The sequence below is a fragment of the Suricata suricatta genome, chromosome 16, assembly GCF_006229205.1.
Source record: "Suricata suricatta isolate VVHF042 chromosome 16, meerkat_22Aug2017_6uvM2_HiC, whole genome shotgun sequence".
In the NCBI taxonomy this organism is placed as follows: domain Eukaryota; kingdom Metazoa; phylum Chordata; class Mammalia; order Carnivora; family Herpestidae; genus Suricata; species Suricata suricatta.
The window spans coordinates 49,775,211-49,799,166 of NC_043715.1; the positions used below are offsets into that span (position 1 = coordinate 49,775,211).

General features: G+C 57.8%; 1 protein-coding gene across 5 annotated transcripts in view; it reads right to left on the minus strand.

The window, feature by feature from the left end:
- Positions 1-4,461: 4,461 nt before the first annotated feature.
- Positions 4,462-23,956, minus strand: part of ZC3H4 (zinc finger CCCH-type containing 4) — a 40,050-nt gene continuing 20,555 nt past the window's right edge. For 4 of the 5 annotated variants that reach the window (XM_029926452.1, XM_029926455.1, XM_029926454.1 and 1 more), the window contains 10 exons: positions 22,352-22,503; positions 21,641-21,737; positions 21,387-21,526; positions 20,777-20,884; positions 19,393-19,504; positions 18,838-18,947; positions 12,955-13,319; positions 12,405-12,748; positions 9,530-9,781; positions 6,820-8,339 (listed from right to left, as the gene is read on the minus strand). In XM_029926452.1, the coding sequence (XP_029782312.1) occupies positions 6,820-8,339; positions 9,530-9,781; positions 12,405-12,748; positions 12,955-13,319; positions 18,838-18,947; positions 19,393-19,504; positions 20,777-20,884; positions 21,387-21,526; positions 21,641-21,737; positions 22,352-22,503 (3,200 nt within the window). Of the gene's footprint in view, positions 8,340-9,529; positions 9,782-12,404; positions 12,749-12,954; positions 13,320-18,837; positions 18,948-19,392; positions 19,505-20,776; positions 20,885-21,386; positions 21,527-21,640; positions 21,738-22,351; positions 22,504-23,956 lie in introns of all 5 variants that reach the window. The other variant, XM_029926453.1, reaches the window with a different exon arrangement.

The window sequence follows — 23,956 nt, forward strand, 5'->3', positions numbered from 1 at the left end:
TGGGATTCTGTCTCTCTGTCTCTCTTTCTCTACCTTCCGTTCTTCCTCTCTCTCTGCCCCTCCCCCACCCATGATCTCTCAAAAATAAACATTTAAAAATTTATTTTTAAAAAGGTAATCCCAGGGGAGCCTGGGTGGCTCAGTCAGTTGAGTGTGCGACTTCGGCTCAGGTCATGATTTCGTGGTTTGTGGGTTCCAGCCCCGCGTCAGCCTCTGTGCTGACAGCTAGCTCAGAGCCTGGAGGCTGCTTCAGAGTCTGTGTCTCCCTCTCTCTCTGACACTCCTCTGCTCATGCTGTCTCTGTCTCTCAATAAATAAATTAAAAAAAATTTTTTTTAATTATTAAAAAATGGTAATCCCTTCTTTTTTAAATGTTTTTTTTTAATTAAGAAAGTGTGAAAAAAAAAAAGAGTGAGCAGGGGAGGGACAGAGAGAGAAACACAGAATCCAAAGCAGGCTCCAGACTCCAAGCTGTCAGCACAGAGTCCGATGAGGGGCTCGAACCCATGAATGCTAGATCTTGACCTGAGCCGAAGTTGGTCACTCAACCGACTGAACCACCCAGGTGCCCCCCAAAAAGCAATTTTTTCTTTAAAAAAAAAGAGCGAGAGATCCTCACCAGACTCACAAGATGGGAAATGCTGTTGAAAGAAATCTCATCTTCCCTGAGTGGGTCTTTTGCAAATATCCAGGGAAGTTCCTCTGTGTGTTATTTAACTTCAGTGTCTCATCTCTGCGGAGGTTTGTTTATGGGTAAGGGATAATCCAGTGGTTTGTCAGGAAAAGGGCTTCTGAAGATTACTGCTAGGTAAGGAGTAACTCTGGCACCCACATTCCCGGGCACATTTCAGAAAAAAGGCAAAGTGTTCGTGTCATCAGAGCCTTCTCTGCCCGCATCCCATGGCAAGACTGGCGTAGGGGGCTGAATGGTGATCCCCCAAACATACGGCCACATTTGAACCCCCTGAGCCTGTGACCATGGCCAAATTTGGGCAAAGGGTCTTTCTGGCTATAATCCCTAATACTAGGTAAGGCCTTCCCCTTTGGGGTGATAGTAATGTTTTGGGACTGGAAAGAGGTGGTAATGGTTGTACAATGTTGAGAATGTTCCAAGTGCTACTGAATCGTTTGTTTTTATTTTTAAATTTTTATTTACTTCAGAGAGAGAGAGAGAGAGAGAGCACAAGCAAGAGAAGAGTGAGAAGGAGAGAGAGGATCCAAAGCAGGCTCTGTGCGGTCAGCACAGAGCCAATGTGGGGCTTGAACTCACAAACAGTGAGATCATGACCTGGGCCAAAGTCAGGCACTTAACCGACTGAGCCACCCAGGTGCTCTGAATTGATCACTTTTTAAAGTGGTTAGTTTGGGGGCACCTGGGTGGCTCAGTCGGTTGAGCGTCTGACTTCGGCTCAAGTCATGATCTCACGTTCATAGGTTTAAGCCCCGTGTCAGGTTCTGTGCTGACAGCTCAGAGCCTGGAGCCTGCTTTGGATTCTGTGTCTCCCTCTCTGACTCTCTGTGCTCATGCTATCTCCCTCTGTCTCTCAAAAATAAATAAATGTTAAAAAAAATAAAAATCAAAATAACATGGTTATTTTTTGTTATGTGAATTTCACCTCAGTTACATATATCCATATTAAATGTATTAGAAACATACATGTTACAGTGTTAAGTATATTAGGAACACGCAGGCTAGAACGTGTTAGAACACTCTAGATGCAGATGTGGCAACCAGAACTCTCATTCACTGCTGCTGAGAACAGAAGTGGACACAATGGATTTGGAGGAGAGTTTGGCAGTTTCTTATAAAACTAAACATTGACCTGCCCAGGACCTAGAGATCTCACTCCTACGTATTTATCTGCCCAAGAGAAATGAACATCCATGTCCCCTGCAAGGCTGGACGGAAATGTGCACGCCAGCTGTATCCAGAATGGCCCCCAAGGCCCCCAGCAGGTGAACGAGTCAATAGTTGTGGTCCAATCTAGCGGTAAGGTGCACAGCAACCAGAAAAAGGGACTGCTGATGCACACATCGATGTGGATTGAAAGTAAACAAAGAAAAAAAAATCAGAAAAGTGGTTGTCCTTGGGTGGGTAAGGGCAGGGACTGACCAAGAAGGAACACGAGGGAACTTTCTCTATATTCCTAGGGGTATGGGGCACACAGATGGATGTGTTTCACAAAACTCCATGAGTGTACATATAGGTCCTGTGCATTTCATGGTACGGAAGTTCCACCTCAGAAAAAAAAGTTGGGGGTGCGCCACTGAGTAACCACCTCAGTCGGTTAAGCGTCTGACTTCGGCTCAGGTCACAATCTCACAGTCTGTGGGTTCGAGCCCCACGTCGGGCTCTGTGCTGACAGCTCAGAGCCTGGAGCCTGCTTCGGATTCTGTGTCTCCCTCTCTCTCTGCCCCTCCCCCACTCACTCTCTGTCTCTGTCTCTCAAAATAAAATAAGGACATAAAAAAAAAAGAATTAGGGGTGCCTGGGTGGCTCAGTCGGTTAAGTGTCCGGCTTCGGCTCAGGTCAGATCTCACGTTCGTGGGTTCGAGCCCTGCGTCAGGCTCTGTGCTGACAGCTAGCTCAGAGCCTGGAGCCTGCTTCCAGTTCTGTGTCTCCTCTCTCTGCCTCTCCCCCTCTCATGCTCTGTCTCTGTCTGTATCAAAAATAAATAAAACATTAAAAAAAAAAGATTAAAAAAAAAAAAAGTCGGGGGGCTGCGCCTGGGTGGCTCACTCAGTTAAGAGTCTGACTTCGGCTCAGGTCATGATCTCATGGTTCATGAGTTCGAGCCCCAAGTCGGGCTCTGTGCTGACAGCAGGAGCCTGGAGCCTGCTTCGGATTCTGTCTCCCTCTGTCTCTGCCCCTCCCCTGCTCATGCTCTTCTTCTCTATAAAAATAAACATTAAAAAAAAGGATGGTGAATATTGAACTCTGTGTTCTGATGTCTGCAAGTTGTTTTGAAATGCGTCCAAATAAGATGGACGGTGGAGAGGGGGGAACTGTGGGAACGAACTGATGTCCACACCTGCGGAATTAGGTGGCGGGGGCAGGGGGGCGTCAGGTGCTGGTCCTAATGCCCCAGGAACCCTTCAAAATGGAAGGCTCTCGACACGGCTCTTGGCCTCACCAGCCAGCCGCTGCTCACCGGCCCCTTCTGTCCTCAGGCTCCGTTTCTTCCTCCCACAGCCACTCTCAGGGCTCCCTGCACATCTGCAGACGCCTTCCGTTCCTGCAGCTCAACTGAGCAGCTCCGCACAGGGGACCCACAGCCCACGTCCAGGGCTGGCCCACAGCTGCCGTGGGCCCCCTCCCAGACCACCTCCTCCGCGGCGCCACCTCTGCCCTCCACCCGGCTGCCCAGACATGCTCTCCGAGCCCTCGCGGTCACCTACCTGTGTGACTGCGCCCAGCTCTGGTCTACCCCCCAAGTCTCAGGTCTGCCATCAGCCCCCGCTCCCTGCTCTGCTTGCTTTGTCTTCCCACCAGGCTTGATCTATTTCCTATACCCATGAGAAAGAAGATTCTAGGCTCCCGTCTGGTGATCCAGTCACTCCCTTAATTGAATACACTCCAGATTCTTCCCTGCCCATGTCTGTGGCACCCAGGAACCGCCTTCGAGCCAACCTGACCCAGGGACCCTCTCCCTTCCCTTTGCAGGACCCCAGTGCGCAGGACTTGGGGCGCCCTGGGCGTGTGCCTCCTCCCGCCTTACAGAGCCCTGCGGGGTCTGCGGGCTCAGCCTCAGGAGGCTGGGTCTTTGGTGAGTCCTAAGGATCAAACAGGAGCCTTCTGTTCCCCCTTCCTTGGGACCAGCGCATGGAGGGGCGCACAATCTGATCCTCGCGGGACAGGAGGTCTCCTTGCTCCCACACGTGGCCGAGGTGCAGGCGCGCTATGGCTGTCTTGCAATCACCAAGGCGGCAGGGGGACCAGTAGTCTGAAAACCGGCAGGACCTGTGTTTATTGACAACTCACTCCAAAGCTGGCCAACCCAGAACTGCCCTGTTCCAGAAAGGCTGGACTGGCTGTTGAAGCCAGTGGAGTCGGGAGTTTCGAGTTGCAGGGGAAATCAACCTTGCTCAATAATGGATGAACTGGAAGAAATTCAAAGACTGCATCCTGAGGCTGTGACAGGAACTTGGAGCTTACAGGTCGGGCCTAGACCGGCAACCGGTGCAAGGCCACCCCCCTCCGGACTCATCAGCTCCCCGACCCACGGCGGCTGCGGCGGGGGAGGAAGAACAGGTGTCAAATTAGGAATTTTGAGGAGATGGACACATTCGGTCTGTAGTGACCCGTCGGCCCGACGGCTAAGGAAAGCTGTTCAGAGCCCCGATCGCGTGAGGTCACCACAAGGTCCCCCTGGGGGCCGGCCACTGTGAGACCCCACCCAGGGGTCGTCATTCCAGGGGCGAGGGATGGAGGGGGCGGCACAGAGAGGCAAGACCGCAGGATTTTTAAAATAACTGCATCCTTTAATGGCAGTAATACAATTATTGGATTAAGAGACCACAGGAGGAAGGGCAGGTGACATTTCTGGAAGACAGATGAGTACAAAAAGGGAGCTGGGAGTCATGCGATGATCATTGTAAAAATACGGTCCATTATATACATATTTGCACCATCAACCTTCAACTCTGAAGCAGTATTTACACTTTTGTTACAATCCTGGTTAGAGAACGTTTTGTTTTTAAAAGCTTGGCCTTATGGCAAATGAAAATTTCGGGGGGAATTCATAGTCCCGTGAGGTTCTTAGGCTGAATACTCCTAGAGGAGGCTTCCAGCTTCTAATTCATCCACAGATTTCGGTTTTAAAAAAGTATTTAATTTTGCTTTTACAAAAGAAAATTCTCAAAGGAGGGAGAGCGAGCGAGCGAGGGAAAAAAACCCCACAGCCACACTGTGTGTCTTTTCTTACTTTACAGACACCGAGGGCTGCGGCCCTTTGCTTCAAGGCCAACACTGGAGGCTGAAGAAAAATCTCACTAATGATTGTTTAAAAACCACAAAACAAAAAAGACAGAGACAAACCAAACCAACCTGATCACGGCGCACCGTCCCCGGGGGCTGCCTCTTCCCACCTGAGCTTCTGGCCCCAAACTTGACAACGGGCTTCCTTCCGGGGGAGAGGGTTTGGGGGAGGAGCCTCGCTCACCGCACACCCCAAGACGGTGGGAGGGGGCCCTCTGGCCGGACCACCAGGCTTCCTCACCATCAGCAAGGAAGGGATGAGGGCCCGCAGCAAGGCAGCTGGGGTGACGGGCCAAGAGCAAGGCAAGAGGCGGCACGTGCTTGTGGACAGGGAGGAAGGACCCCAGAGCCACAGGCTGGCTGCCCCAGGCCACATCCACGGAGTGGGCCTTTCCTGGAGCTCCGTGGATGAGGCTGGACCTCAGCCCGGGTCCTGGGGCAGGTGGGGGGCGCCCAGGCTAGTGTCTCTGCTCCCATCTTCCGGCTCAGCCGGAAGATGGGAGCAGGAGGCAGGCTTCCGGTTCTGCGCCCTCCACCCGCAAGCGGGGGTCCTGCCAGCCCTCTCGTGAAGGCCGAGCGGCCCCCTGCCCTGCCCTGCCCTGGCTAGTCCCCTGCCCTTTCCTCAAGCCCCTAAAATCCAGCATTGTGACACGCCTCAGAACCCGTGCACCCATTAGCTGGGAAGAAAAGCAAACACACCAAAACCACAGGCCCTACATCAGACACGGTGGAGGGGGTTCCAAGCAAGCAGAGAACGGAAACACTTGGCCAAGAACCTCGCCCCCCCCCCCCCCCGCCCCGGGGCTTTTGTTGGGAGCCTGGCGGAGCGGCCATGCCACGGATCCTTGAGCTGTCCCCAGAGGAGCTGGGACCAACACACTGGGTGCTCTGGCTTCGGAGGCCCAGGAAAGACCCCGGCCTGAGGGGAGGATGGCGTGGCCACACCGGGACAAGACAGGAGCTAATACTGACGGAGAACACGTGGTCTGCCTCCTGGAGGCAGCTTTCGGGGGGTGCCGCCCCACACCAGCCCTGCCACCTCTAGGTCCATCTCTCACCCTGGAGTCTTCTGATGCGGGCGGAGGGCACGGGCCTGAGGACGAACTCTGGACGGAGGACAGCAGGGAGGCCAGCGTACGAATCCACAGGAGAGGGGAGCACAGTCGGCTGGGGTTCTCCCAGCCCAGACGGCTTCCGAGGGCTCTGCGCCTGTCTTTCCAATTCCTTCCTTCCTTCCTCGGGCCCCAGAGGTGGGGCATCAGGGCTGGCGTACTGCAGGGGGGTATGCGGTTCTAGAAACACCTGGACCTGCTTCAACACAGGCTCTACCCACGGTCTCGGCTTCCTCTCTGCCTGCTCATACAGGGTGAGCAGCGTTCAGTGCCTTCTGACACCTACTGTTCCCTTTGTCCTGGGGTGTGGGCGGGGGACAGGAGAGGAGGAGGAGTCCGGCTTTGCCCAGAAAACCCACTGGACCACCAGCCACCAGACTGGGGCTCCAGCCTTCAGAGTCCCTGATAACTGAGCCTGGGGCAGAGGCCCGGGGACTTGTGACTGTTCACGTGCACAAGGAGGTCTCCTTGGTGGGAGCCTGGGAGCCCTGCAGCACGGACCAGAACGGACTGCAAATGGTTATATACAATTTATATGTTGCAAAGAAAGCACTATTAAAAAAGAAAGAGAGAAAAAGAGAAGAGAGAGAGGAGTGAGAAAGAAAAGGGGAGAAGGGGAGAAAATCCACCCAGAATCCCCCTCCCCCCAAGTTCCCAACTCTGGCTGCTACCCTTAAATATTGCCCTGGGAAGGGTGGGGTGCGGGGAGCGCTGGACTCCTGCTTAACACTACTGGCAAAATGGGGAGGCAGTGGGGTCAAAGCCTTTAAAAACATCTTTCAGGGATGCCGCGTCCTGCTCGCCCTCACGGGCTGGGCTGTTGCCGGCAAACGGGCTTCCAGAGCCTGCCTTGGGCGTCTGTCTCACAGTCCCGAAGAGCGCGGGCACCGGCAGGCTGTGCACGCCAGGCTGGGGCGGGGCGCCCTCTGGTGGCGGGGCGCCCGGCGTGGCGGCGGGGGCCGAGGCCGCCTTGGGCCGGGGCCGGTTGTAGCTGTTGTATCGGTCTGTGGCCGTGGCGGTGGCCCCGTCTGCACCGGGCTTCCCGGGCTCGGGCTGTTCCAGGGCGGACTTGCGGACGAACGGGGGCTCCTTGGCCTTGGCTGCCGAGCTCTTGCCGTTGCCATCCGGGCCCTTGGGCTGGACGCCCGTGTCAGCGGCCGGCTCCACGCTTTTGCCCCCGGCGTTGGGAGTCCTGGGGTCGTAGAGGCTGATGCCGCTCAGCACGCTGCTCTGGCCGCTCCCGCTGCCCTGGCCCAGCCCGCCTGCGGCCAGCACTCGGGGGTCGTAAGGGGCGGTGGCTGGGGGCGATGACTCCCCACTGGGGCTGGCGGCAGGAGAGGCTGCTTCGGCGGGGCCAGGCTTGGCAGCCCGGGAGGAGGCAGCAGAGTCTGCTGGTTTCTGGAGCCGAGGGTCGGTGGGTGGCTTCCGCACCCGGGGGTCACTGGGCTTGTCGCCGGAGCCAGAGGCCGCCGAGGGGCCTGTGGCATTGACAGTCTTGAGGATTCGAGAGAGGAGCTCAAAGTCGGGCAGGTTGGAGCCAGCGGTGCCAGGGTCTGTGGAAGCACTGGGGCGCTGCCGGGGGTTGGCAGGCCCCGGGGGAGTGCCGCGGTGCAGCCTGGGGTCCAGGGCGGGCATGGACTGCAGGGCTGCAGGGACAGGCGGCACCGCATCCTGCTTGGGGATGGGCAGGGGGATCAGGTCCTCGGGGTTCCAGAGCACAGTTCGGGCAAAGCTCGGCTTGCTCAGGGTCACATCCTTCTTGATGTGGCTGAACTGCTGCAGCTGTGACCGCGGGTCCCGCAGCGGGGGCCCAGGGAGCGGCTCCAGGGGGATAGTCATGGCTTTCTCTCGCAGGGCCCGCTCCCCCTCCTCCTCTTCCACAGAGGGTGCTCCAGACCCCTTGGAGCTGCTGGGGCCTGCGGGGCTGGAGTGAAGGCCGCCGTCGGGCTTCGGGGCGGGCAGAGAGCGGGCCAGCCGGGGGTCGGAGGGCCCAGCGTCTCCTGAGCCAGACCCGCCGGAAGGCTCGGTGTGGCGGGTGAGTCTGGGGTCCCGGCTGAGGCGAGGGTCGGCCAGCCGGCCTCCTGTGGGGTGTCCTTTCTGGAGGCGGGGGTCCCCCAGCCCACTGTTGCTCGGGTCCCCGACAGAAGCCTGGGGCCTGCTGGACGTCTGCTGCCTCAGGGTCTTCAGGATGGAGGTGACGCTGTTCCCACCCTCGTCCTCATCACTGGAGTACCAGTTTCCGGTGTCACCTGAGCAAGAACAGAGGCACAGGAAGATGAGTGGCCACTGCCACTGCCCCCGTCCGCAGAGCCCACAGCAGCCCGCTGGGTGGGTGGCTCCTCTGCCTCTTACCTCTCAGAACCTCAGCTTCTCCTTTCCTAAGACGCCCTCCCTCCACGGGCTGCTACCAACAGCCACGAAACCCAGGCGGGCCGGGCGCCGAGCCTGGCAGGTCAGTGGCTACGGTCTCTGGCTCTTTCCCCACGTGCTCTACTTTAGTACTTCTCAGACCACCCCCGGAGGCAGTGCTGTTACCACGCCCATGTGACAGATGAGATAGCGGAGGCGTGGACAGTACCTTGAGATGGAGGGCAGAGCAGGGACTGAGCTCAGGACCCTCATCCTCCCCATGCTCACCTGCCGCGAGCTCGGGTCCCAGCATGGCAGGCCCTGCTCTGGGCACCTGAGAGCAGCTAGCACTGACTCCACTCCCTCCGCACCCGGGGCTCACAGACCCTGGCCCCCAGGCCCCTGGGCGCGTTACCATATCCCAGTGAGGGGCAGTCACCGGCTGGTAAGAGACGGGGCCAGGTGGGCAGATTCAGAAACTGGCCGAAGTGCAAACTTCTAGGCAGGTGACACCGGAGCCCCTAAGGGAGAGGGTGGTCCCCTCTTCCCACGTGTCCCCACCTGCTCCCAGGCTCCAGCTCCTGGCTCTAGACACCATCTGTCCGCCCCATTTCCTCCTGGGCTGGATGCCATCAGATCTGCTGTGTGGCACTGAATGACCTGGCAGCTGTGACTGTGCTTACGCCTGGTTTATGTCAGCGACTGGCTGTCGTCTGCTGACTTCCTGAGAACATGGGCTTGGGACAGGAGGGCTGTGACATCTCTCAGCCTCCTCTCTAAGAGCTCAGAAGGGAAATCCTGTTGGCTGCTGTCTTCTCCAGGGACCAGCCCACCTCCCTCCTTGATGGGATCAGGGTCTCTCTCGACCCCCATGATACCGAAGGGCAGCCCTGACTTCCAATTTTCTCACGGGCATGCAACACAGCAGCTCCATCCTGGCTTCACGGCCCCGGGCAGGGGTCCTCTCTGGCCATGAGCTCCTTTCCGACACAAAACCCACTAGGCCTTCCCCACCTGTCCACTGCACAAGCGGCCCAGGGGGAGCCTGTGCCTGTCAGGGGAAGCCCCTGCCCCTGGGGAGGACACATGCCTTCCTCATTCTCCCGGTCCTGCTTGCTGCTCTCAGCCAGCCTCCTCGCTCTCTCCTCCTCCTCCTGCTGCTTCTGCTGGATCCTCAGGTACAGGGCCCTCTGGGCTGAGGGCAGGAAGTCGGGGATACCGGCGCCCGGCTTCGGCCGGCCTGGGGGCCCTCCCTCAGAGAAGCTGTCGGGCTCCAGAGGGTGCTCGGGGAAGAGGTGCTCCCCAGGCTCCCCCGGCAGCTCTTCGTAGTGCCCGTAGTCCTCTGTGGCAGGGAAGAACCGAGGGTTCGCGTCGGGAAGGGCCTTATGGCACCAGCTCCAGCCCACCTGGGCGCCCTGAGCTGGACAACCTCCCCCCAGATGGCAATGGGTGACAATGTGCAACTCATCCCTTCCTACCCTCCCCAGGAGGGTCCCCACAGAAGGCCCAATAGGAGGGAGCGGAGCAGCCAACAGGGGTATCCCCACCCAGGATGTGGCCACTGAAAATGGGGTTCACAGCACGATTTAGTGATGCAGGCGGGCAAATGCTCATGAAGTGAAGACAGGACGGAACGTCGCACAGATGTTTGTAAAATGCAATGAAAACATTTTGCAGACACACAGAAAACGGTCCTCTGGGAGCGAGGGGCCGAAGGCTCTTTTACTTCCGACCCCATATGCTTCTGATCTGTTCTAATTACCAGTGAGGGGCACTCAGTTTACGGGTTCCTTTTTCCTTGTTTTTAAGTTTTATTTATTTAAGTACACTCTACCCCCAACACGAGGCTTCAACTCACAACTTCGAGATCAAGAATCACACACTCTGGCGACTACGCCAGCCACACGCGCCCTTTTCAAGGTTTCCTTGTAATCAGAAAAGAAAAACATTGCATCTCAGTGACCAAAGATTTATAAATAGAAGGAAAGAACCAAAATGTTGTGATGGCCACGCGTCAATCCAGAGGCTCACAGGCGGATTCCTCCTCCCTCCCGGGGCCCTGAGCTCTGTACACAAGCACGCTGCAGCACCTAAGGCTGCGGGGCCGGGGGCGCCCAGGAAGCGCAAGGCTCAAGGCTCCGCATTCACTCCTGAAGGGCAGGCAGGGGCCTGGGGCACACGGCGGCGCACGCACGCCTGTGTGTGTGTGTTCGGAGAATGTCTAGTTAGCACTGCCCCACGTGTACAATGTTCCGAAACGACCAGGTTACCACTGCCCTCTGCTCTGAAATGTGGCCGGCGCTACCAGGAGGATAATCTGTAACTTAATATAAACTAAGCTCAAGAGCTTTAAACGACTTGTAAATATTTCACACACAAAGCACATAACGGAACAAACGAAAGGCCACCCTCTTCTGGCCCCAGAACTTCGTGGGCAAGCCCGCGCGTGGGGCAGGAGCTGAGCGCAGAGCTGGGTGCACGCCGTGAATAGTCCGGTCGCCGTGGCACGTACGGCGGCGAGCTAATCACCTGTGGGCCGTACGACTGTAAATACGGTAAACGCCATGGGGCGGTGTGCTGTAGATGCACAGATTTCTGGAAACAGGAATTAGGGTGAAGCACTCCAGAGGCACCTACTGTGAACAGCGCACCAGCACCGGGCCTCTTTCCATGCACGTTCACGAAAGAAAGGGGGGACCGTGGGAGCCCCGGCACCGCATGTCACACAGCCTGCTTTGCTCATTGGAGAACAGGTCACTGTTTCCAAAGCTCCCACTCCTCGCCACACACACACTGCTCCGTGGCGCCGAGACGCCTGTGACTCACCCGGGTCGCGTCCCGGGGACCCTCGGGCATCAACTGCTTAGCAGGGTGGCTAAAGCCAAGTGCTCTGCACCCACCCCTTGGCTCCCTCCAGCAGGGCGCCCGGCCTCGGGGACGGTGCCTCACCACGTGCCCGAGGAGGAGCGAAGGCTGGTGGCGCTACCTCCGAATCCACTCCTTCCTGCCCCGTCACGGCCAACTCTGCCCAGGACGACACCACAGCATTCCAGCAGCTTCCCTGATTCCATTCCTACCCTGACTGCCCACCCTCCTCGAATGCCTCTGCTTATACCCTACTACCTCCATTCTTCCAACAAGGCCACCTCACACGGGCTGTCAGAGTCCCCACGCTGGGACTTCTGTCCCATCCTCCCTTTCCCAAGCTACACGGCTGCCCTCGGTTTTCTCAACCGAGCCAACAGGCTGGGATCTCTCCTCCCTGGCCTCCACCCCTGCACACTCTGGCTCACAGTCCCTTCTCAGAGAAGCTTCTGCTGGCTGTCCCCACATGGCACAGCGGCTCCCAACCCACCTCTGCCCCGGCTGTCTGCCACAAGCTCTCCACCTGACTTTCTGGAGAAATGACCTCAGCTGAAACGAATGTATGCATCTATTTGCGAATCTCCTGCCTGCTTCGCTGAACAGAAATGCAGCTGGGGCAAGGCCCGCGGCTGCCCTGCTCGCTCCCTGGGCTCGGCACCGGGGCTCAGGCTCAGGCTCGGCACCGGCAGCACAGCACACACCCCGCCTTCCCGGAGGCACACGTGAGCTCCTGTGGCCGCAGCGCCACCAGCTGGCCAGCACCCGCCCGACACCTAAGTGGTTACTGGGACGTGTTCTCGTTTCATCGAGGAAGGAAGGAAAGATGGAAGGAAGATGGTCAGTTGGCAGAACAGCCGCCCCTCAGACTTCCAGGCACAGCAAGTGACATTTGTAAGAAATCAAGTAACACAGGGCTCTCTTCAACCTCAGCAGGGTGGTGAATCCTGTCACTGAACACGTTCAACCACGCACGGGACAGAGATGGAGTTGGAGTCATGCTTCCAGAGACTCAGGCAGAGGAGAACACCCAGGTCTTCCCGACCACAGGCCCCCGTGCAAACTGCAGCGGCGCCCCAGCCCCCACCCAGGCCCCTGCGCACCTGCGTCCCCGAGGAGTCCAGGCTCCATCTCCATGCCCTCCTGCTGCTGGTAAAAGTTCTCATAGAAGTTCTGAGATGGCGGGATGGGGGGCATCATTCCAGAGTGGGGGGAGTCTCCAGGACCATAGGGCATCATTGGGGGGCCAGCGGGTCCCATGGGCGGGCCAGGGTTCATGCCGGGGCCCATCGGCATGTCGGGGTGCATGTCGGGGTGCATATCGGGGTGCATGTCCGGGTGCATGTCGGGATGCATGTCGGGATGCATTGGGCCCCCCATTGGCCCCGGGGGGCCCATGTTGGGCCCAGGGCCCATCGGCCCTGGGGGTCCTCCAGGTCCAGGGAACCTAGGAGGAAGAAAGAACACCTGTGAGAGGGGCTGAGCGCATGCCCGGTGGCCACGTCCTCAAGGAGACACGATGGCATCTACGCGGTCAGTCACAGAGGGCTCCAGACCAGGCTCGTGGTGACAGACCCCCAGCATAGAGGCGCTGGCTGGCGCCAGACCAGCACCATCGGCCGGACTCCGGGGGCCCGGGGCCTGGGCACTCACCTCACGCCCAGCTTCTCAGCCAGCTGTCCCGTGGGCCGCACCACGATCTCAAACAAGGAGGGGATCTTCTTGTTGTACATGTCCTGCTGCTGCTGCAGCTGCTGCGGGGACAGCGGCTCGTGCACCGGCATGGGCATCTGGGGGGGCCCGGGAGGTGGGGGTGGGGGCGGGGGTGGGGGCGGGGGGCCGCCCTGCATGGGCCTGCCGTTGGGAGAGGTCGGGGCCGGGGGACCGGGGGGCCGGGGAGGGGTGGGCAAGAGGCCCACGCCAGGGGGCGGCTTGGGCAGGGGGTTGATGCCCTGCTTCTTCAGTTCCTCCACCTCCTTCTCGTCCTCGGCGCCCGCCTCTGCGTCATCAGCCAGCATCTGCGGGGGGAGCAAAGCGGGGATGGACCGGGAGGAGGCAGGGACTGGCGTCCGCACTCTCGAGATGAGAACGCTAAGCACAAGGACCCTGCGGCCCTCGAGGCATAAGGCACACACAAGTCATCATCCCACACCACCATCGTCTCTGCTCTGGGACCAGTGGGGGGGGGAGGGGCAGCGGGGGGCTACTCCTGTTTGCACCAAGACACCTGTTATTCTCCTTTTAAACTGTATAATTCAATGGCATTCAGCAGTCACAAGGCTGTACAACCACCACCTCTGTCTACTTCCGCAACTTCCCACCACCCCAAAAGGCGGCCCCATACCTGTTAGCAGTCACCCCCGTCCCCCTCGTCGGGACCCTGGCCACCACTCCTCTGTCGGCCATGTCTGTGATCTGCTTGCCCTGAACAGTTCACTAAATCATAAGCGGTGGAGCTTATGTGATTGGCTTCTCTCACTCAACGTGTTTGCCAGGTTCGGGGCGCCCGGGGGGTTCAGCCGGTTGAGTGTCGACTTCAGCTCAGGTCATGACCTCATGGTTCAGGAGTTCGAGCCCAGCGTCAGACCCACTGCTGTCAGCGCAGAGCCTGATTCGGATCTTCTGTCCAACCACCCCCCCTGCCCCGCCCTTCCCTCGCTTGTGCTCTCTCAAAAATAAATACAACATTTAAAGAAACCCTCTGCCAGGTTTATCCATGTTATAGCATGTCACCTACTTTATAGCTAATATGCCTGTGTCCGGCGCTCAAACTGTTCATATACACAATGTGCTTTCTGCTGAAACACACCCTTTCCTTGTGGGGTTCTGGAATTTTGGCACATGCCAGGCAGAGGCGCCACCCTGGGCTCTGAGTCTCTTGTGCATCCCTGCTATACGACATTTCACAAGTGCTGTCACAAGCGCAGGAGTTAGGCACAGCCCTGGTCACTCCACGGGGCAAGGACTCTTGGAAGCTAGTGCCTGGTTTCTCCAGCCTCTGCCCACCGTGGCTACGCGCAAGGTCCTGGGAGAACCCCACCACAAGCAAACCACTGAGCCTGGGTCACCTGAGGGACCTCGGCACAGACGCTTTAGTGAATCCTAACGCGGGGCTCAGAGATGTCCCAACAGCGAGCATCCGGGCCCCCAGCCCCAGCTCCACCCCAGACATCCCCTTCTGCCCCCTCCTTCCTCCAGCAATGGTGGGAGGGTGGGTAGCAGAAGCCGGTCTCGCTCTTCTCGCGGCTCCCTGTTAGGAACTGCATGCTGGGCCCCGGGGCCCCTCCCCTTCCTGCACCGAGCACTGGAGCACGCGGCTGCTGCCTGTGCCGTGTCCCTTGCTCAGCACGTGCCTCTCCTCTTTACTTCCTACCACTCATCTAGTGGCCGGCAGGCTGTCACCTCACCAGGCCTCCCACAAGTGACAGCCTGATGCAGAGCCTCTGGGCTCCTTGCACGTTCCCTCCATTGTCCCGATCCCGGTGTACAATAAGGCTCTGCCCGATACCCGGGTCCCATCTCCTCGCCACCATGTCCCTAGTGCCCAGGGCGGTGCCTGGCAGAAACCAGGAACGGACACACCTTTGTTGCATAAATGAGCATGGAAAACAGACAAATGCATCTCCCCCTGTGTTCCCTGGGCTCCAGAGAACAGCTGGCTAACGTCAGGACAGGGGAGGGTGGGAGAGGTGAGGGGTGCGGGGGTGGGGGGTATGAAAGAGTTACGGCTTTGGCCACCCTGACAACGCTGTTCACACTACCTCCACCCCCCACTCCCTGCCCCCAAGGCCCTGCCCGCCCCAGTGCCTGCAGTTAGTGCCAGCGCAGAGCTGGGAGACCCCTCTATCTGGAGTGCAGGTGATCAGCTCCACCCGGTCACACTGCATCCCACGTGCCACCTCCACCAGTGGCCACAAATGCGCTTCTGTGAATGACGGACCCCCTGCTTCCTGAACCCGGAGCCCAGGATCTGGGGTCTCGCTCCCACACCCTGTTCCCGAGCTCCTGCCTGGACCTCACAATTGGCTCATCTGCCCTCTTCCCTGGGCCCCGCTGCCGCCAGTCAGGACTGTGCCCCAGCCTCCTATCTGGCCTCTGGCCTCCCTCCCACCAGCCGCTGCACACTGACCTAGCACATGTCAATCACAGAGCTAGATTCTCCCATCGGTGGCACTCAACGCCCTCAGGCAGAAGGCACAGCCCAGCGAGGTCATACCTCGTTAACCAGGAACAACCCTGACCACAGCTTCCTCCCCTCCTGTGGACACGGTGGCAAGCTCTGGCCACCAAAAGGGCCACACTCCCTTGGCCTCCCGAGCTCACACCCAGACACCCTGTCGTCCCTCCTTGCAAGCGCTGCCTCCTCTGCCCTAGGGCCACTCTGCCTCTGGGTCACCTCCTGCCACCAGCCCGATGGCCCTGGAGAGCAGACATGCTTCTCTGTACCATGTAACAGTTGGGAACCCCCAGCCAATGTCCCTTCCTCCATCAGACCATCAGCTCTGGGGAGCGAGGCTGTGGTGACATCTTCACTGGGTCTGCCAGCACCTGCCCTGCACTCTGCAGGTGCAGGGCACTTGCTGGATTCACGATTCATGGAAGGAACTGGAGCTCCCCGGCGAGCAGGCCTCCTCCTGAGCTCGGACCTCCTTGGGCACTGCCTGCACTAGGGACCGTCAGCTTCTCGACCACCATCTCCTGCCCCGCGCAGGGCGGGAGTCACCTGTCCCAACCTACTGGCCAGCTGGAAGACGCCGCCCCCCAACAGGATGGGTCTTGACTGAGGCTGAGTTTCCAGAAGTCAAAGCAACCTCTTGGTGGCAAAGGGCAGACATGCCAACGTATGCGAGCCAAGGCCCACCAGGGCAAAGAAATCAGCTTGTGTCTGTTGGCTAGAAAATCCTAAATTTCTGCCCCACGTTGGAAACCTTCCAAATCTTTGGTTGAGAACTAGACAAATTTAAGATCACACATACAACGGAATACTACTAAGCAATAAACCATCCTCAACCATTATTTTCAACAAATGCGCCAGGCCCGGTGAAAAAAAGCATGTTCAGGAGGTTATGTACACGCGTACATATATTTAAAGCTATGTGCTAGACACACCTATTCATCGAATATTCTCAAAAACACAAACTACAGGGACAGAAAACGCAGTGGTCGCCAGAGGCATTGATTCTACAGGGGCACAGAGTTTTAGGGGCAATGGAGGACTGAATTCCCTCAATCTACATTTTGGGATGGCTACATGGCTCTGTGTTTGTCAGAACTCCTAGAACTTTATACTGAGCAGGAGGAGTTTTACTGGCTACAAACTATACCTTGCCAAATCTCACTGTAAAAACAGCGAGAGGAAGGACGTAAGGATAAGAACCAAAATGTGAGGGGCGCCTGGGTGGCTCAGTCGGTTAAGCATCTGGCTTCGGCTCAGGTCATGATCTCACAGTTTGTGGGTTCGAGCCCCGCATCGGGCTCTGTGCTGACAGCGAGCTCAGAGACTGGAGCCTGCTTCAGATTCTGTATCTCCCTCTCAATATCCCTCTCTCTCTGACCCTCCCCTGCTCACACTGTCTCTGTCTCTCAAGAATAAATAATAAAAACCGTTAAATTAAAAAAAAAAACCAAAAAAAAAAAAAAAAAGGAACCAAAATGTGAGCAACTTACCCCCAAATGGTTCAAAGAAAAAAAAATGTGGGAAAATAGAGCTAAAGGAAGAAAGGAAAAAAAAAAAAAAGAATGCAGACATTCCAGGGGAGGCTGGCCAAGGCCCAGGCCCCAGCCCTGGCTGACAAGGTGCAGCTCTATTTGGGCCAGAAGGAACGGCTGACCTGAGGACTTCATCAGGGGTAACCTAGGTCCTTCTTAAAATTCATCTTAAGTTTTATTTTCCGACAATCCAAATTTAATTCTAGTATGGTTTTTCCACCACCTTTTTTTTTAAAGTTTGTTTATTTTCAGAGAAAGAGAGAAAGCACAAATGTGGGGGGGCGGGGACAGAGAGAGGGAGAGAGAAAGAGAATCCCAAGCAGGCTCCATACTGTCGGCACAGAGTCTGAAGTGGGGCTCGATCCTACATTGAGATCATGACCTGAGCTGAAATCAAGAGTTGGAACCTCAACCGACTGAGCCACTCAGGCACCCGTCAACACTCATTTTTAACCTACTGAGACTTGGGTTTTAGACTGCGGAGGAGACTGAGGCTTTCAAAAAGGTTTGCAGCTGGAACCTGAAAAGTCCCATCTTGGTTTGCTGTGGGTTTTTACAAGGCGTTCAGTGCTGTGCCATGCAGGGTGGCAGTCGCCAGCCACACCTGGCTGTGGAGGCTGGATGCAGCTGGTGCAAACGGAGGGGGCTCTAAGTAGAAGATAAGCAGCAGACTCCAGAGACACAGGAGCAGCAATGACAATAATGCAAAACATCTTAAGTTTTTCATTATCACTTGCTGAAACAATACTTTGAACACAGACATAGCAAGTTAAATAAGATAACCGTCTGAAATTAAGTTTCGTAGGTTTCCTTCCCATTTGAACGTAGCTTCTTGAAAATGGGGAAAGGACACTGGTGGCCCGGCTGTGTTCCTACTTGGACAGCACTGGCCTAGAGCGCCGGCTCTGAGCCTCCAGCAGGGGGCGGGCCTCGGCGAGTTCCTGCTCAGTCTCCCGCGCAAGCGAGGAAGCCGCGGCCTTCCCCACGCCCCGCCCCGTCCCGACCCGTCAGACAGACAGAGGCTCCAGAGACTGCGCGGCACAAAACCCTACTCCTAGGGTACCAGGTTTCCCAGAGGGCCTAGTAAGGGGAGAATGGTCCCCACTGCACTGCCCATGCTTTTGCTCTGTTGGTGCCGTGCTCACCCTTGACCCCTCAGGCAGACCTGGACCCCACCCGAAACAGCGGGCACCAACAGACTCCTGAAGCTGCCTCGCGTGCTGCTCAGACTCGACCCTTTCCATCCTCAAACACCGACAAATGGTCTCAAAGCATCATCTGAAAGGACCCGGGTTCCCTTTGTGTGTTAGGAAGCCATGGACGGGAACCCGGAGCCCCCCGTCATCAGGGAGAACAACAGATACTCAGACGAGCCTCCTACACCGGCCGGCTGGGGAGGAAGGCCTGACACACACGGGAGATGCCGCTCCCTCCTGAGAACCTCCCATCAGCCTGCACTTTGCTGTGTTACAGAATCCTTAAGCCCGGGGAGGAAATATGACATTTCCATCAAAATACAACCCACCCAAGTCTCATTCTCCTCCTTGTGCATCATGGGCTCTCTCTAAAAGATAGCTAAGTCACGCAAGATGTGTTTGCAAGCAACGTTCCTTGTAAGCGGCGCCCCCCCCCCAGCAGAAACCCCCCTGGCTGGAGAGCATCCCAGGTCTCCCTGCGGAAGAGTGCACAGACCCCCCCCACTCCCTCCCTGAGGCGGCCCAGCTCCAGCTCAAGGCAGGGGGCAGGGTGGGCCAGGTCAAGGGAAGGCGCGCCTCCTTGTTCCCCTGGAGGCAGCTGTGGCCCCATGTTACCCCCAAACGTTGTTACCTTATCCAAGAGCTCTCTCGTCTCCTCGGTCAGGGGGTCGTGGGAGAACATGCAGTCATCCCCATTGATGCAGTTCCCCGTCGTGTGGTACAGCTTACACGGGAAGTCACGTTCACGGGCACGTTAAGGCAAATCACCGTGTCCTGGAACCCACCTGAGGGCGGAATCCACCCCCATTTTGGAGATGAGGAAACGGACACCCAGAGAGGTGAAGCGACCCGCCCAAGGGCTGCACAGCGCGCTGGCAGCAGACCCAGGAGGAGACCCCGGCTTCTCAGGACTCTCGCTCCAGAGGGCTTTGGGCCGGGGATCTGCCCAAGGTGACATGGCCAAGGGGGGAAGTCCCGGGAAGGGAGCAGACGAGGGTGCTACAGGCAGCCTTGGGGGTGCCCGAAAACAAGACGCATCCACAGGAGACGGACGGCGGCTCCGCCACACGACAGACAGGAAGCGTGAAGCACACCGGACGCCCGGAGAGGCCGACGCGGCGCCGGCAGGGGAGCTGCGGGTCAGCCGCCGTCGCCGGGCAGGCCGCGTGGGAGCGCCAAAGGATATCGTGCATGTAGGGGCAGTTCTCGGCCCGGGCGCAGAAGCCGGTGATGTAAAACTTGCACAGCTCGCGCTTCTTTGGTAGTTCAATGTCATGGCTAAAATTACAGTGGTCTCCCTGGAAGAGAGGCGAGGAGTGAGGGGCGCCCTGCTGCGGCCCTCGATGGCGCCCACCTGCAACGGGAAGTCCTCCTCTGTCCCTGCTGAAACACGGAGGGACCAAGGAATGGCAGGGACCCTCCCCCACTTGCACACAGGGCAGGGCGGGCTCACAGCCGAGCTTTCCCACCACCTCAAAAGTTCTTCCCTCGGGCTCTGCCTCCCCGCTCCACGACCCCGTTAATGCAGACTCGCTCGGCCGCCCCTCACCGCGTTGTCTTTACTCTCCCCTCCCGCCTGTATCCACTGTCCTTCCCCACTGGCCTCATGACAGCCACGCTTCTTCCTCCCTGACCCCGAGTCAGTTTCGTGTGGGGAGAACGCGTCCGGCTACGTAGGGTTCTCTAGCCTCCCTTGCCATCCTGGCCGATGACGCACAGGCTGATGTCCCCAAGGGAGGTCAGTGCTGCTTTGATTTAGGGAAAAACCGAATCCCTCCACCTATCTTTCCTCTCAGCCCTTGGCTGGGATGCCTGGGGACCCCCGCGACCACCACATGGGACCGCAAAGATGGCGGATGTTCTTAACAGCAGGAAGGAAGGAGGAGCCGGGGTTTGCGGGGTGCCACTGACCAGGGCACTGACCCCTTCAGAGGAACGGCGTCTGCAGGTTCGAGCGAGCGAGGCTGGAAGCGCACTATCCACAGACACACGCGGCACTCGGCACGCGGGTGAGCCGCGCACGCGGACAGCCCTCCAGCTGTTTCCCCTGACCCTGTGGTGTGGCTGCTCCTATCCCTTCGGGTGAATCACAAGCTTCTAAAACTACCGGGAGCCAGGACTGTCACATATAGCACTTTCTGCACACGTACGTATTTGTTTGAGACACACATTTTCCCCGAAGACCTGCACGCGCGGTGTGGCAGTTCCCAGGCACGTGTCTGCCCGTGTGCGCCCGCTGCCACCGCACTCGCACACAAAGCTGGCTGAGCTCACGGCGGGTTACAGCCTCCGAGCTCTGTGGGCATCGGCCCGTCTTCCGGTATGAACTCCGCTGTGCGCTTCAGCGCCGGCCTGATTCACCCCACCTGCGTTTTTATCTAGACGTCTTAGGAATTCCGTCTCTGACGCTGAAGTTCAGTAACGTCACCAGAACATATCACATCTTTATAACCGTGTTTTCCCAAGCATCTCTTGGTAGGCAGTTACCTCTACCCTTCCCTGGCCACCACCCCCTATTAGCGTGGCTTCTAGAACATTCCCAGAGGCCTCACCATCCACTGGCCCCTTACCCACGTACACCGCCCCTCCACGAAGTATTTGCAGATGACTTTGCCTTTCTTGTCGGACTGCTGGTGGGGCTTGTCATGGTCACTCCTCCGGTAGCTCCCGCCGCCATCCTGTTGGGAATACAGAGTGAGAGCAGGGAGGAGTGGGGGGGACGATGCAGGCTGGCGGAAGCGGGTTCTGAGGGAGCGACAGAAGTCTGCTGGTGGGGAGGAGCGGTCCCTGGACAGCAGCGTCTTCCTGTCACAGGAGCAGGGACCAGTACGTTACACCCGGCGGCGGCGGCGTGCGAGCTCCACAGCAGGGGGCGCTGACGCTCAGACAGGAGCGCTGGCACTCGGAGCCTAGCCACCACCCAGAGGGCGAACGCTCCAGGCTGCCTGGATGGGGCACCTAGAACCTTCCGCACTGCAGAGCGGCTACAGTGACATGGCTTTACAAACAAGGGTCCCCCCAGCAGCACCGCCACCACAGCAGCTGAGGAGTGCTCCTCGGTCCCGTGGACGTGAGTGGAAGGACAGCACAGCCCTCAGAAAAAACTCGTTCAAGAAGAAGGAAAACCCAAGGAGGAGGCTGTGCCTAAACACCTCAGATCTGAACGGAGGGTCAACTCACGCCCATGTCCTCGTCATAGAAGTCTTCGTCGTCGTTCATCCCGCCCTTGTTCATCCCTCCTCGGCTGCCGCCTCGGCCGCGACCCCGGCCCATCCCTTTCCCTCGACCTCGGGAACCCCGGCCACGGCCTCGATTTAACCCTGCAGGGGAGAGAGACGCCGCTCACCTGCTGCCCTCTGCCCGGGATTCCGGTCCGGCAGCAGCCGCTGGAAGGAGCCCCCCGACCCGGCGCGCCTCCCGGGCCCCCTGCCCACCTCGCCCCCGGCCATCCTTGGAGCGGCGGTACTGGCTCAGTTCCTTGGAGTACTCGTCATAGTCCTCGTCTCCCATGGGCTCCTCGCTTTCTCCATACTAGGGTTCCAGAAAGGAGAGGCCAGGCTCAGGCGGGGAACGAGCACTGTCCCTAACTGTGCTCTCTGCACCCTGAAGACTTTTTATTTGGCTGAACACCAGATTCAGAAGGGCAGATGACCCACCCAGGGCCACCCACCTAGGCCCCCTCGTTACACGCGACAGCCTAAGCTGGGGGTGGTTCTAACCTCTGGCACACCCCCTACAACTAACTCCTCCCGCTCCGCCCAGGTGAATCCCACAGGACGCCTCCTGCACAAGATGGCTGTGGCTGTGACAGCAGACAGCCAGGGAAAGGTCTTGGGCAGGGACAGAGCAACAAATGTGAAAGCTGCGGGTGCGCGCGTGCGTGGAGGGGGCAAGAATAAATAAGCACCTGACTACAAAGGAATACAACATTCCAGAAGGCACTCAGGAGGGGAACTAGGCTGCCAGGGGCTTTGGTGCCTTTTTAATTTGGAACCACGTGAAGGTTTCCTCTATTCCGAAAAAAGAAATGAACGTGGAAACACAGAGAACGGCTGCCCAACGCTTCTCCTCCACTGTTTTCCAGGGTTCCCCTGACAGCGCCCATCTGCCCCCCCATGTCCCCCCGGGGCTGGAGGAAAGCTTACATCCATCTCTTCCTCGTAGAAGTCGTCTTCGTCCTCCGGGTGGTCTCCCACGGAGCCCCTGCCCCTTCCGCGGCTGCCTCTGCCCATGCCTCGGCCTCGGGACCCCCCGCGGCTGCCTCGGCCCCGGTAGCCCCTGCCACGGCCTCGGCTGCCTGCAGAGCGATCAGATGGTGAGCAGACCCCCCCAGCAAGAGAAGCGGCCCATTTTCCGCCCCCGAGGTCAGTCATTTCCTCCTCCTCCTCCCCAAGCCTTCCTGGCAGCTCCAGGCAGATGGCCCCATGGTCCCTCAGCTGGGATGGGACCTGCTACACTGCTCACTACACAGCCGCAGGGGCACCTGTCCCCTGAAAGCTGCACTCACCGTCCAGCCACTCGTGGCTACGGGGCCCCTGAAACAAGATTGAACTAAGCAAGGCTGCAGGAGTGAAGCACACACTGGGTTTATAGAATGTCATTAAAAAAAAAAAAAAAGGGCTGGGGAACCTGGGAGGCTCGGTCAGCTGAGCACTAGACTCAGGTTTTAGCTCAGGTCCTGATTTTGAGATTCATGGGTTGGAGCTGTCAGTGCAGAGCCTGCTTAGGATTCTCTCTCTCCCTCTTCCTCTGCCCCTCCCCTGCTGGCCTTCTAAGTAAATAAACTTTAAAAAAAAAAAAGGTAAGAGACAAGGGTGACTCTTGGGTTTCAGCTCAGGTCATGATCCCACAGTTGTGAGATCTGAGCCCACATTGGGCTCTGTGCTCAGCGAGGAGCCTGCTTGGGGTTCTCTCCCTCTCTCTCTACCGCCCTCCTCACCCCTGCTCACACACACAGCTGCTCGTCCTCTCAAAATAAGATTAACAGAAAAACAATTGCAGCACACATTTAAAAAAGAGAGAAAGAAAGACACAATATAAAATACTACATCTATCTGGTTGAATAACACGTTAAAGACTAAGATTTGAAATAGATTAGGTAGATAAAATAAACTGTTAAAATTAATCTCATCTGTTTTCTTTTACTTTTTCAACATGACTGCTAGGAAACTCTAAACTCTACGGTGGCTTGCATTATATTTCTTTTTTTTTTTTTAATGTTTGAATCATCTTTGAAAGAGAGAGGGAGTGAGCTTGTGTGTGCGCATGAGTGGGGTGGGGTAGAGAGAGGAGGAGACACAGAACCTGAAGCAGGCTCCAGGCTGTGAGCTGTGAGCACAGAGCTCAGTGCAGGGCTTGAACTCATGGACCATGAGATCATGACCTGACGGGAAGTCAGACACAACTGCCTGAGCCATCAGGTGCTCCCCAGAACAGGGCTTGTCCAGGGAGGTGTCCAGGAAAGACTCGCCAAGAAAATGAAATGAGCAGCCACTCTAACGATAGGCCGGGCCTTAGAGGGCAAAGAACTGCTGAGCTGGAAGGTCCCGGGAGCCCCCGTGGGCTGCAAACTCTTGCGGGCGGGAGGTGGTTCTAAGATGCCAGGCTGGGGCTCTGGCACCCATCACCCCTCACCACCCTCCTAACCGCCACAGGTCCAAGGTTCAGAGGCTGCACACCTCGCTGGCGGACGGAAGCTGGGAGGAGGGGCGGAGGTTGGGGCAGCCAGCTGCCGGCTACGCGGGCCCGTA